Source organism: Glandiceps talaboti, chromosome 13, assembly GCF_964340395.1.
Source record: "Glandiceps talaboti chromosome 13, keGlaTala1.1, whole genome shotgun sequence".
Taxonomy (NCBI): Eukaryota; Metazoa; Hemichordata; class Enteropneusta; family Spengelidae; genus Glandiceps; species Glandiceps talaboti.
Window position 1 is genome coordinate 8536857 of NC_135561.1, and position 15192 is coordinate 8552048.

At 35.3% G+C, this 15192-nt stretch overlaps 1 protein-coding gene across 1 annotated transcript; it reads right to left on the reverse strand.

The window, feature by feature from the left end:
• Positions 1-746: 746 nt before the first annotated feature.
• Positions 747-13037, reverse strand: LOC144444824 (uncharacterized). The gene is made up of 5 exons (XM_078134364.1): positions 12815-13037; positions 3639-4052; positions 3291-3419; positions 2605-2727; positions 747-2062 (listed from the first exon to the last, which is right to left on the reverse strand). The coding sequence occupies exons 1-5, from the start codon at positions 12894-12896 to the stop codon at positions 1806-1808; spliced, it is 1005 nt and encodes a 334-aa protein (XP_077990490.1). The 5' UTR covers positions 12897-13037; the 3' UTR covers positions 747-1805.
• Positions 13038-15192: the final 2155 nt, after the last annotated feature.

Genomic DNA, 15192 nt, shown 5'->3' on the forward strand with positions numbered 1-15192 from the left:
TAATTCTATGTTTTAATATCGACCCTAATTTTGTTCAATCTGGTGATTTTTTTAAACAACGCCATCTACGGCTGCGTTATAAAAAGATTCAGACGGCGAACCCACGAGTATCGCTATTTGCTGAAACTCGGGAAATTTAATAAAATAAATTGTTCAAAGTTTCCTTCTGACTTTAATTGTCATTGCTAGGTCATTAATTGTGATGTTTAATGTCATTGTGATGGTAATACATGTACACATACATACATACATACATACATACATACATACATACATACATACATACATACATACGCACATACATACATACGCACATACATACATACATACATACATACATACATACATACATACGCACATACATACGCACGCACACACACATACATACACACACACACGCATGCATACATAATATACATACATACATGCATGCATACATACATACATACATACATACATACATACATACATACATACATACACACACACACACACACACACATACATACATACATACATACATACATACATACATACATACACACACACACACACACACACACACACACATACATACATACATACATACATACATACATACATACATACATACATACATACATACATACATACATACATACATACATACATACAAAGATAGCAACAGCCACACATTTTCTGTCAACCCCCCCCCCCCCCCCCACACACACACACATACAACTTATTGAGAGGACTGAATACTGTGATTTACTTATATATCTCTCTGCTTTTAGTGATGAATCTTAATTTGCTTCTTATTCTCATTCCTAACTGCCTGTGGTATGAAAGACAATAAAAATATTTACCCCAAATTGTAAAAAAGAAACAATAAAAAGTGAAATATATTGTTAATTTTACCATTCAGTGGGATTACAATATCGATTGTGACACAGACGTCCAAATCATTCAATTATTTTAAATGCATGTGTTTTGTTGCATCCAGTGGGAAAGCAAAATCCGAACCGGTCCATGGTAAAAGTTACACTAACACTTTAAATACAAACCAAATCTAACAGTGGATATGAGTACATAACTATCTGGAGACTGGTCACGATTGTCCTGCATAGAGAGTCAGTTCAAGTGTCTACCGCTCAATTTGCTGGTATCATTAGATGTGAACATTACATTCACAATCAGATGGGACACTAAATTCCTACATAGTCTTCAATAGATCTTGTTGTGACTATGAATTTTCAACTTTTTGTATTAAAAAATACGAAAAACATTACGATAATAACGATAAAAATGAGTTTATAAAGACATTTGACTTGCTCGTCGCAAATAATTAAAATGAACATAACAATTCGGTCATTGCTCCCAACATTTGATTTCACAAAACTTGTTGATGAGGTCATCTAAACCGTACAAAATATCCTATTAGTTTGTAATACGTATGTATATTAAACCAGACACTAATTATTCAAGCTTGTTTTTTGATATTGCAAATTTTCATTTTTCGAAAATATTCGACAGAAGCAATCAAATAATGGATCTGATATTTTCGACTGATGTTTCCGTATTATCTTACGTGGTACGGTACAAAAACTTATCTCGTATGTAAACGTGAACAGGACTTGATCATCGCATTCCGTGAAATTTGAAGGTATACTGTTCATTCATTGGCCACATTACCTAACGCCTATTGCCGTATACGAGCGTTGGTGGGGTTGCATCGTCATCTTTCAAAGAACTTTGACGGTTTAACCAAGTTCACTCAGAAGATGTGGGGTTTTTGAAAAATACTACCTACTGGAAATCGTAAAATTTCACACAGACGTCGAACGGCCATATTCAAAACCCTCCACTTTCACCTGCTGTTCTTTTTCTTCCGGTGCCTTCTTTGGTTTGGCAGCAGGTTCACTTTTCATTATTCGTACCACGTACGTCTTCTCCATTCCACGTGGTATGGGTTTGTTACAGCAGCAATACAGACAGATCGTCAGCAAAATGACAGTGGCAATAAGCAATATAACACTGACCACCATATCAAATAATGACATATTGCTGAATGGAGCACGACCAACTGTAACATAAAAAATAGCTAATAAATAAAAGGTAAATGTGTTGATATTTTTTGTACAAGAAACTTAAATGGGATGGTGACCATATTATCGTCACAAAGTACTCAGTTAATTCCTGATAGGCTGTTTCCTTTCGTTCACTAGATGACTTGGCGCACACCTTGTCCATGTTACGTTGGGAGCATTCCAATATCACTTAAATGGCATTGGCCAATTTTGCTTCCAAAGCCGTGTCAACATCTTAAAATACAAGCTCTTTCCAATTACGTTTTGCATAGCGTGTCATGTTGGAAAACCAATTAACATACACAGTTAAAGGGTCTCTATGATGGGTCAATTTAAATTTATGTGATGCTGGAATATAACAGTTTTTGGGGTTTAGCTAACGTGTACAACCCTGGTAGAAACAATTTCAAGAGCTGACTTCAACATACAAAATAGTGTGCGATTCCAATAATTAATCACGATCAATAAGAGCTGATTGACAGTGTTCTTAAACCATACACTCATCGTTTATCATTCAAATGTTCACATTCCATCTCACCTATGTTTATTTTATCACATATGTCGTCAGATTCATCAAGGCCGTCGTCACAGTCTTGTCTGCCATCACATACCTGCTTATCATCAATACTTTTGCCATCACATGTTAACTTGCAACCGAAGTCTGAAAGAAATCATGGAAGTTGCGTTCACTATTTTGGGAGATTATGCCATAGTAACGGTGCGAATTTCGAAATAAGACATTGACGTACCGATACAAGATCTAATTAACATAAGAATGGGTGGATGGGTGGATGGATGGATGGATTGGTGAATGGGTGGATGGATGGATGGATGGATGGGTGGGTGGTTGGATGGAAGGATGGATGGATGGATATTGTATGTATGGATTGATGATGAATGAATGAATGAATGAATGAGTGAATGAATGGGTGGGTTGGTGGATGGATGGATGGACGGACGGATGGATGGATGGATGTATGGATGGATGGATGAATAGATATAGATAGATAGATAGATAGATGGATGGATGGATGGATGGATGGATGGATGGATGGATGGATGGATGGATAGATAGATAGATAGATAGATAGATAGATAGATAGATAGATAGATAGATAGATAGATAGATAGATAGATAGATAGATAGATAGATAGATAGATAGATAGATAGATAGATAGATAGATAGATAGATAGATAGATAGATATTGCATGGTTTCACCAACCTTTCGTGTATAAGTAATATTCATCACTTGCATCCGGGCAATTATCTTGCATGTCACAGAGTAACGATGAATTTATACATATTGGGAAATCGACGTCAGGTGCTGCAGTCTTGCAGACAAAACATTCACCTAAGGTAACAATAAAAGTACAGTAATTTTACTAGGGGGTGTTACAACTGATTATTAAATCTTTGGGTTACCGATGGAATTAGATATTAAATTGTCAGTTCAAGTTTGATCGTCACATTCGAAATATCCAACTGATGCTCTGCGGTGCAGGGAGGAAAACGCCACCTATAATTGGTCACATATTTTTGCCATTTCTTTTGTTTTTAATTTGCTACTTACCAGATTTGACATCTTGAAATGAAGTAAACCTCACAATGAAATTAATACGTCCAACTATATTAGGTTCAGATTCTACTTTCAGAACTACGGAGTTATCTTGACTATAGAACGGATCCCATACATGTTGAGTCGCATTTCCACTGATTTGACAGATATTAGACTTTGGTGTCAATTCTTCCAATGTTTGTGGATCTGAGAATAGTAGGTGAACTCTGGAGCAGTCATCGCCATCGGTACCCGGTACCATTTTGTCACTTTCGATCAGAACGACTACTCTGTTACCTTCATCAACGGTGAAATTTATCGAACAGGATACGGAGCTTGATGACTCCCTAGGTATGTTGAAATCGATCCTTCCCGCTGGGTGATTCGTTTGTATATGAAGCGTACCTCCAGTACAATTGACGACACTCGCTGTGAATGAATGAAAGCAAATTTTGAAAAATAAAAACAAATAAATACGGGTAGGCTAGCGCTGATATGTATATTACAGGTTAAACACTTGAGAATATACAACAAACATTATCAACGTGGATAGCAACAAAGGAGGGGAAAAAAGAGTACAGTTGGTTGACCTCATATTCCCGCCATTCCACACTCCCATACAGTATTTTTATAATATAAGGTACTAATACTAATAATGTAATTAAAATAAACCAAAGACGGTCGCCCTCATTGGGTGTCGCTCGGTGGCTGATGCTAGCTGTTAAAGTCTCGATGCCTAGTTTCATTAAAATGCAATTTAATTAATTTCTGGGTGTTCCATTCGCATTTTTTCTTCTGTGAATCAAAACGCGGAGATTTAATTAAAGTTATTCAATTTAATTAAACTTGCCCGGGTGTTCCACCCAGGATTTGTTCCTATATATATTCATAATCGTCTAATGGAGTAAAACTCAATATTTAATTAAACCACTATCAACGGCAGGGGAGTTTACACGGGAAATATTATAATTTTTTGACTAACATTTCCGTAATTTCGTCACATATGTAGGCGAGTATTATATGGGAGCGAATTAATTTTATCCGCCATATCAACCTCACCCTTTACATTCAAACAACGTGTATTTCTACTCAAAAAGAGTACTTGTGTCCCAAGTCTTTGTTATGATGTCGACATGTGATTTTTTTTAACACGGTAGGCTAAATCTATCAACAGGCTAGGTGAAACATTTCTCTACTTTCGATGTAAATTAGCAATAAAATCAATGGCGTGGCGTAGGTAACCTTTTTTTCCAAACCGGACGTTGAGGTTAATGGTTTTTTTTTTTATATCAGTTCGCGTTAATTATATCGATCTTTTGAAAGACAGAAATGCCGTTAACTATTGAAATGTATTTTCGCGGCTGAAACTAAACCTTGCGAAATTATAGTGCATAGTAACATGAAACACTTTTTAATAAACAAGTTTAAACCTACCCTATATTAAATTGGTATGGCCTGTCATCAATAATGGCATACCACTATCAGTAATCACACACATTAAACACCATCAATAAAAAATATGGTCGATGGAAATAGATTAATAGTACTCGTTTATGTTGAATGTAAACTAAGACCCAAAACATCCGTTTCCGAAGGAAAATATGACAGCATACATAATTATAAATAATTCAAATTTCTATGAAATTGTACGTGAAAGTTAGAATACTCATTTCATATTTGACAATAATGTATATATATTTTCGTTATGTTCAAAACACATTATTATATCAAGTGGCACAGTCTATTGTCTATTTAATCGACACATTAGACAGACAAAACAAACAACAGCTATGACAAATTGTCACTCTAGGAAAATGCTGTCATTCAACACAGCGACATTTGTTGTTCTAGTGGCTAAGTATTATTTTAAGTGTGTACATGAACGTGACTATGTGCTCAGTATACAATAAATTATATCTTGATGTAATAAATTGGGGTCAATATTTGTTATTCCAAATTAAATTGCCAATCCGAAGGCTACTATGAGTAAACATAGTTAATTAGCACACACACACATACACACACATGCACGCACACACACACACACACACACACACAAACAAACAAACAAACAAACAAACAAACAAACACACACACAGAGGCAGACAGACAGACAGACAGTCAGACAGACACACACACAGGCAGACAGACAGACAGACACACACACACAGGCAGGCAGACAGACAGACAGACAGACACACACACATACACACACAGACACATACACACACATGCATACCTACCTACCTACCTACCTACCTACCTACCTACATACATACATACATACATACATACATACATACATACATACATACATACACAAACTCATACATATAAATATATAGATAAATAAATAAATCCAGGCACACATACATAGGCACATACACATTACATACGTTTCATAGAGCTGAACTCGTCACAGCATAACTACATCACTATATCGCCAATTATTGCAAACTCGGAGCACATTTTAGAAATATTTAAATTTATTTGATAATGGATTTTTTTTTATTTTAAGGTTAAAAATAACTCATAATTTAAGCTGGTGGTTCTTTTACATTTGGTAGGTAGGTATATGCAAATCTGTGAATTGATTTCATTAAACTTTGACCTTGTCAGTCTATGTTGAAGGTCAGGTTGATTCTGTGATTGTCGTTAAGCTTACAGCATGCTTTAATGCATTTTGACTTGTTTGTGTGTATCTCTCCCTTGAATGTTATTCTCCAATATTTTTCTTCGTTCAGCCAAGGAAAATACGAGTGACCTAAGGAGGCTTTGTCACTAGTCGTCTAGCAACTTGTAGTGACAACCCTTAGGTTACGAGTATTTTCCGGCTGAACGAAGAAAAATATTGGAGAATAACATAATTATACCAGCGCCAGTAATATCAAAGAAAAATCAGAGAAAGTAATGGCAATTTTGAATGTTTTGATCATACGAATACAGCAGAACCCGTGACGTAGACAAGCGTTGTCGTGACGTAGAACGACCAAGGTATATATTCCATATTTTTTGTTCAATTGCAATTGGCTTGTGCATGGTATAATGATGTATTTTATGAATACTAGTCAGACGATGACATGTCATATTGTGGTTTCCATATGCTAATATCATATCCATAAGATATTTGATAGGACACAAATAGTTAGAAATGTTTATTTTAATACTTCAAAAACAAATAACAAAAAATCCACAATTTTATATTAAATTCTTTTATGCCCGTCATAAATCGCTTTGACTAGTTTTGATTACGATAGCATGCCATGAAACGATGCACGGAGCGTAAAATCTTGTAAAATCTTAACAATCAGGTGATAATAACTATTTCTTTTCTTCATTTCCCCCCCCCCCCCATAGAATTTGTGTTAAGGTTAGTCGAGTTTTTGTTTACATATTTGAACAGATATTAATGTGCTTTTCGAATTGAAAAGTGTTAAATCTTGCGTTTTGCTATCTCAAATGCAGATGGCATTACACAGCATAGCAGACATGTTGTCGGTTCCAAGGTTCATCGCTCGTCTCCCCATACAATACCATGTATTCTGTACGCGCATGAGATGATTGGACGCACTACTAGGGAATTCGGAAAGGAGGGGGGGGGGGGTTGTCACCTGACTATACCCCGGGTTTGTCAGTAAAATATGTCGAGTCAATGATGACATTTAGTCTTTGTCCTATAAACAAGTAAAGAGGTTAACATGTCCCCCCCCCCCATAATTTTACGATGAAAATGTTATTTCAAATGTAATAAAGACAAAACAAGCCGTAATGAAACAACATAAGCAAGGGCGTTTCACGCAATGCATCTTGGAACCGGAACATCGTCTATACACCACCCGCATGAATCATCACGGGTAGGAGTAACGTATAATGCATGTATGTTAATTCTTGCAAAGCATGCTATAACATATGTAAGAATATACATAGTATTATGTTTATATTTATATATATTTGACATACCGAAATAGCTCAATGTGACATCTCTACTACTTATGTGACAGTCATTAATCGTAGGATTAACTGGTGAAACAGATGTGTACATATATATATCTGAGTTATGAGTATCATATGATGTTAACAATAGAGCTATGCCATCCCTAAATATTGAATGTGTTGACAGCAGTGATGACAACAGTAACTATACGTGGAGCATTGGAAGATATCACAGTTGGTTGCTAGTAACCTTTCCAGAATTTTGGTACAGGGCAATTTGAAAGGTGAAATGGGGAGAATGATATCCCATAGCTATGGTAACTATATTGTACTGGCTTAGCACGCGTGATTGTAGATATTAACTTCTTAATGACTTATTGATTCGTATTTCTGCTTATCTTATGTTGTTGTGATTTGCCACATTTACGTAAATGAAAACGAACACAACTTGAGTGTTGCCAGCCATATCTATGGAACAAATGGAACAAACGCAAGTGTTCTCGTAGCTATGGAAACAAAGATATTGTTCTCACTTATAGCATGTATATGGAACAATAGAAAATAAATGCCATTTCATGTTGTTTTGCCCGCTCTATGAGCAATATAGGATAGAACTCATACCCCAGAGAAAGAAAGAAAAAGTTTGCTTTTTTTAAAATTATTATCCTCTAAAAACCGTCATGTTGTGTAAAAACTGTCAGTGTTTGTGTACAAAGCTTTCAAATGTCGTGATGACTTTACTAAGGAAGTTAAAACATAATTTGCTGATCTGTATCTTTTCTCCTTTCTCTTTTTCATTATTGTATTAGTTTTTTGTTGTTATGCTCTTATCTCTGAATACCCATACTTCTATTTTTATGTCATGGGCTGAGGCCTAACATTTGCAATAAAACATATATAGATGTATATGGAATAAATGCATGTCTTCCCAGATCTATGGAACAAACGCATGTTATTCTCACGTGTATGGAACCATCGCAAGTGTTCCCATATCGATGAAACAGACGTATTGTTTTCATGTGTTAGAACAAACCTAAGTGTTTTCACATACTATGTGGAACAAACGTCAGTGTTCCCACATGTATGAAACAAGCGTAAGTGTTTTCTCATACTATATGGGACATACGTCTGCAGTGTTTTCGATTCACATAAAATTATATGGAATAAACATACGTGTTTCACATGTATGAAACAAATCTGTTTCCACATGTACAAAAGCAAAATATAAATGTTCCACATATAGTGAAAACACATAAGTCTTCCCACATATATGGAACATATGGGACAAGTTTACGTGCAAACTTAAGTTTTCCCAATGCACATTCCTTCGTCTATGAAACAAGCGAAAATGTGTTGATATATATACGGGGCAAATGTAGCTTTTCCCACGTGTGTGGAACAAATGTAAGTCCTACATACTTATATTGAATTTGTTCTCGCATGAATAAAACAAAACTTGCTCATGTAGTGAAAAAAAAATAATTATGTTCTCACATGCATAGAACAACTTGAAACGTAAGTGTTCTCACATTTATGTGACAAATGTGAGTGTTCCCATATGTATAGAAGAAATGTGAGTGTTCCCACATGTCTGGAAGAAATCAATCTGATTAAAATCCTATGTGGTGAAAGCGGCTAGATGTCCTGATTTACCTCTATTTTCATCGTGTTGTGACGTTTGTTTTGTTTTGAGTGATCGCGCGCCGTCTCGGTACGAAAACAAACTACACAAAATAATGGAAATAGAGGTAAATAAAGCATTTAGACGCTTTCACCACATCGGATTTTAATCGGATTGGGGAGAAATGTGAGTGTTCCCACATGTATGGAAGAAATGTGAGTGTTCCCACATGTATGGAAGAAATGTAAGTGTTTCCACGTGTATGGAACAAATGTAAGTGTTCCCATGTGTATGGAAGAAATGTAAGTGTTCCCATGTGTATGGAAGAAATGTAAGTGTTCCCATGTGTATGGAACAAATGTAACTGTTCCCACGTGTATGGAACAAATTATGTGAGTGCTCACACATATATGGAACAAATGTAAGTGTTCCCACATGAATGGAACAAATTTAAGTATTCCCACATGTATGGAACAAATGTAAGTGTTCCCACATGTATGGAGCAAATGTGAGTGTTCCCCCATATATGGAACAAATGTGAGTGTTCCCACATGTATGGAACAAATGTAAGTGTTCACACATGTATGGAACAAATGTGAGTGTTCCCACATGTATGGAACAAATGTAAGTGTTCCCACGTGTATGGAAAAATGTGAGTGTTCCCACATGTATGGAACAAGTGTAAGTGTTCCCACATGTATGGAGCAAATGTGAGTGTTCCCACATGTATGGAACAAATGTAAGTGTTCCCACATGTATGAGACAAACAAACCCGCGTATATGGAAAAGATGTATTAATTACGTACTGTAATTAAAGTAACGCAATTAATACGTATTGTTATACATTTTGTTGAGTATTTTAAGAAACGTTTCACTTTTAAAGCTGATACACCATATCCATCATTTCGTAAATAGAACAAAATATCGAAGAGTGAAGAACAACACCGAATCAAGATAAATCAACAAAAAAAACTGACTGATACAAATTAAATACATTCAGATCAAATATGTGTAGGTAAACAATCAAATGAAATAATCAAATCTTCGGCGCGTAAAAATACAATATTGACATAAATTTACACTGCGTCATTTGAGATGGTACAGCAGCTGCAATGGCTGGCTGAGAAACAGGTGGCGTGAGAGATTGGTATTTCGATTCACTGCCGCCAGGTTTCAACGTTCCACGGCGCTTAAGTGAAAAGATCTTTTATCGAAAGAAGCTGACATTTTAATGTAAAATAGGCCATTTACAGGTCATAAAATATCATTCTCGTGATTATTTAATAAATTGATGATAATTCGAACAAGTTAATATCAATATTCATGCTTTATCAAGTATTGATTGTAACGTTGTATGTATGTATGTATGTATGTATGTATGTATGTATGTATGTATGTATGTATGTATGTATGTATGTATGTATGTATGTATGTATGTATGTATGTATGTGCGTGCGTGCGTGCGTGCGTGCGTGCGTGCGTGCGTGCGTGCGTGTGTGTGTGTGTATGTATGTATGTATGTATGTATGCGTGTGTGTATGTATGTGTGTGTATGTATGTATGTATGTGTGTATGTATGTATGTATGTATGTATGTATGTATGTATGTATGTATGTATGTATGTATGTGTATGTATGTATGTATGTATGTATGTATGTATGTATGTATGTATGTATGTATGTATGTATGTATGTATGTATGTATGCATGCATGTATGTGCATGTATGTGCACTTTGTATGTGCATGCGTGGTGGGTAACCAGGCAGGCGGGTAGGTAGGTAGGTACTATGTAGATATTACGTGTCTCTCGTGTGTGTAGAACACCATTTGAATTGATTATATCGTTTGAGTTTGACAATTTGTGTGTTTCTCATTACAATTAACAGGTACAGAATGTGTATTACCTTTCCTTACTACAGGGCAGGGGAGAGATATGACATATCACCGTCTGCTTGGATTATGTGATTCTTTTTTATCTGCTACTCTAAATGATGATCGGTCTATGATTGATCACCTAGCTATGCCGTGATATATTATAACATTGTATACCTTAATATGGTAGTGGTTACTAAGTTCACACTTAATTGTTGTCCTACGTAGCTATGTAACCTACACCTAGATTGATTAGTTCTAGAATGTAACTTTAATGATCAAGCAGCCGAGTGAAGCCCCTGTTGACTATTTATCTTATATATTCCACCTCAGAGTACTAAATAATCAATGCGGTTCTTCCTTTGCTAGTATATTATACTGACATTATCGTTGAAGGACTGGAAACCGTGTTTGATTGCCTTCTGATATGTCCGTCGGTCTAATTGTCCGCCCATCCATCCATCCATCCATCCGTCTGTCTGTCTGTCTGTCTGTCTGTCTGTCTGTCTGTCTGTCTGTCTGTCTGTCTGTCTGTCTGTCTGTCTGTCTATTTGTCTGTCTGTCTGTCTGTCTGTCTGTCTGTCTGTGTATGTCTGTGTGCATGTCTGTCTGTATGTTTGTTTGTATGTATGTATGTATGTATGTATGTATGTATGTATGTATGTATGTATGTATGTATGTATGTATGTATGTGTGTGTGTGTGTGTGTGTGTGTGTGTGTGTGTGCGTGCATGCATATATAGTCTAAAACATTACGTTCTTTTAGCCTATATCTGAGTACATATTCAGTGGAGTGTTTGTTTATGTATGTATGTATGTATGTGTATGTAGAGATGAGAGGTTGATGATATACAGGCTTCATTCTAAAGTGAGTCATGTCCATTCTGTAGAAAGTTCCACCCATTAGATGTCTGATTCTACTTTAATGCCGTAGGTATAATAACTGCCATCTGTTGATCTCCACAAATCTCGTTTATATCGTATCGTATGATTAGTTGCAGTACATGAATCGGTGATAAGCTTAAAGATTATAACAAGAACTTTTTCACAGCTTTTTTCCCCCAGAAAATTGGCTAAATTGACTCGTCAGTTTATATATTGTCTCATTAGCCATCTGAGTCACACACAAGAATCTCTCGAGATCTTGACTGAAAGCTATGTTTGTTTTTGAGTAAGCAACACTCCTGTACAATATGCGAATATTTGGACATACTGAAATGTTTTGTAAAAGCTTCACAGATCTACACAACATCAAACCTATCAAACAAATCGAGGTAAAACAAAATTAATTGGTCAGTTTATGATATAGTTTTGACTGGGTATCATATTTAATAGGCGAAAGCATGACATAAATATCTCGTGCGCATTTATACTTCGCAACCTGTTTCTTTGCATTGGAAAAAGCATCGTGACCTTTGACCCAAGTGGATCCCTGATTGATGTTATTTTTTTCCTCGGAATGCATTATAGATGCGATAATGATTCGACGTGTATCAGTTAATTGTCATAATGAGTCCTTCAATACATTGGGATTGTAACCTCTCCATGCACACTATAGCTAGTACAGGGCGTGACATATGTTTATGGATTTCTAAGGTCGACAAGTACTATCATCTGATGAATACCCGTGTTTGAAGAACTCCTCTTTTCTATTCCTCACATAAAATGACCACAAAAATACATTTTATGTTCCACAAAATCTGGATTTCAGAAACAAAAATATGAAATAAATTAAAAGCTATAAGAAATATATTCATATACATACCATACTCGTACGACAGTACTGGACTCCCGAATACTCCAACAAGTAAAACAGATAGCGTGTACGTATACACTAAAATCATCATTATCGAATTCGTTGTAATATATATACACTAAAAACTACAAAAGGATAGCTGTGTTTCTACCGTGACAGATTCAACAATGGATACGGTTACATCACATTCAGTCTGTTGTTCACGATGAAACTGACGACAAAGCGACAAGCTGGGCAATCAACGGTTATGTACAGTCCATGTGGTACACAGCGATGTCAGTCATATTTGCATATCATTAAGGCATATTCCATTTCAGACATACTAGACGCGAAAATTTCGGTATTTCAACTTAGCGAATTCTGAAATATTCAAACTCCATATCTATGAAATACCCTCGCTATTCTTGATTGCATATGTTCTGTTATACTGTAACATGTCTTCTTAGTAATTATATTAAGCACATAATGTCGCCTCCATTTTGTCCGGTTCAAATTCATTTTCGATGTTTTTTTTTATTTTTTTATTTTTTTTAAATGTATGTTCGCGCTATTCCGAAGATGGGTTTCTCATCGTCGGCGTCAAATATGAAATTAAGTGAGCGTAATGAATTGACCGATGTTGATAAAAATTGTTTTTTACTACGACTACACTGTGTTATTGAGCCCAAAGTAAACGTTTGTCGGGATGAATGAACGTTGGAGTGCCATGGCTTTTGTCAGGTATAAAAAATGTAAAACAACCGTTCCTAAAATAGAACAACACACAAGTGTAAATGCGGGTATACTTAACCCATCATGCAGCTGTCGGTTTCGCTGTTGCATATAAAGGTATGCATCAAAACACAATTTTCTCGATTATTTTTTATGCGTTTTTGATAGCACTACCCTATCAGGGATGACGTCATACCACTCTCACGACTCTGTTGTCTCAATAAGAAAGTGTATAAGGTCATACGTGCAGAATTCAAATACAGTCCATCGAGGATTCTATATGCATTGTCTTGTGTGATACACAAAGTCCAGTATTACTTTAATGATTCAACTGATGGTAATTCATCACCACTTTACTGTGTGCATTATATATATATATATATATATATATATATATATATATATATATATATATATATATATATATATATATATATATATATATACAATATATATATATACACATGTATATATATAATATATATATATATATATATATATATATATATATATATATATATATATATATTTATTTATTTATTACTATAAATCGATATATTATTAATCCGTATCATTACTTCTAATCCTGTATACAATATCATGATGGATAATGTTATAATCCATACGTAACATATTCATTTAGTGACACTGTCACTGATTCCCGGGATCCCAACTGACGGATATTTATATCCTGTCGAAACAGTACAAAACTTGTTTTTGTATGCATAGGATTGTATAAATCACACATGCATGCATGCTTGCAATTGCCAATTACATACCGGTAGTAAGAAACAGACTTCTGGGAATATACACATGATTACATAGGGATGCCATGATTTCGAATTGGGTAGCCTTCGCATGTAGGTGATATTATATAATTTATGTTATTTATACTTCGGTTATAAATCATTGATGAGTTTTCTATGAACGATTTAGCATATTTTACCACAAGTAACACTGAAGTAAAGCACTTTCTCTATGTGCCACACTCGTTTATAATAGCATTAATATCAAGTGTAGACGTATACTGTTTCAATTGGGTGATTTACAAACCTAGCATGTGGCCTTTCTAATGTGGTCAATTAGCAAATGAAATAGTATACTTTTACACTTGATATGGATGCTATAAACGATTGTGGTACATACAGAAAACGCTTTACTTTGGTTTTATGGGTTGTAGTTGTTTTGAAGATTTTGTACCAGATTGTTATATGATCGTTATTATTTCTTCTTATTTTTATATTGTGAAGGTACTGTTGTGTATATGACGTCATTCAGTCATGTGGGTTTTGTCCAGGTGTGAATTATATTTTAAATTCATTTAAAATACATTAATCAGTTATTCTTTAATTAATGTTCGTATTTTTTTTTATATCATGCCCTTCCAAGTCGAGGGTTGATAAAGTTCAAGTAGTGGGTGTTTGAAATACACACAGTGGCGTGAAATTTACTGTTAGAAGTTCGAATTTCTACAGACGTGTTGTTCGATATCTCAAAAACATGATAGGTACAAGATGGGGAGTGTTCAACATTAAAGCTCTACCTGGGGTGGGAGTGGGGGGTGGGGGTGGGTACTCATGTAGTAAGGGTATGTACCGCGGTTTTGACACTCCCCTTTTTCGACTTATGTAGGCTTTTGAATTGATTTCAAGCATACATGCCCCCTCTTTGAATGA

Bases quoted from the DNA above. Each gene is read 5' to 3' on its own strand.
- LOC144444824 (XM_078134364.1), bottom strand. From the start codon at position 12,896: ATGATGATTTTAGTGTATACGTACACGCTATCTGTTTTACTTGTTGGA. The intron at 3,420-3,638 runs GTAAGTAGCAAA...TTGTTACCTTAG, and splicing joins ATTTCAAGATGTCAAATCTG to GTGAATGTTTTGTCTGCAAG. The intron at 2,728-3,290 runs GTTGGTGAAACC...GATTTCTTTCAG, and splicing joins ATATTACTTATACACGAAAG to ACTTCGGTTGCAAGTTAACA.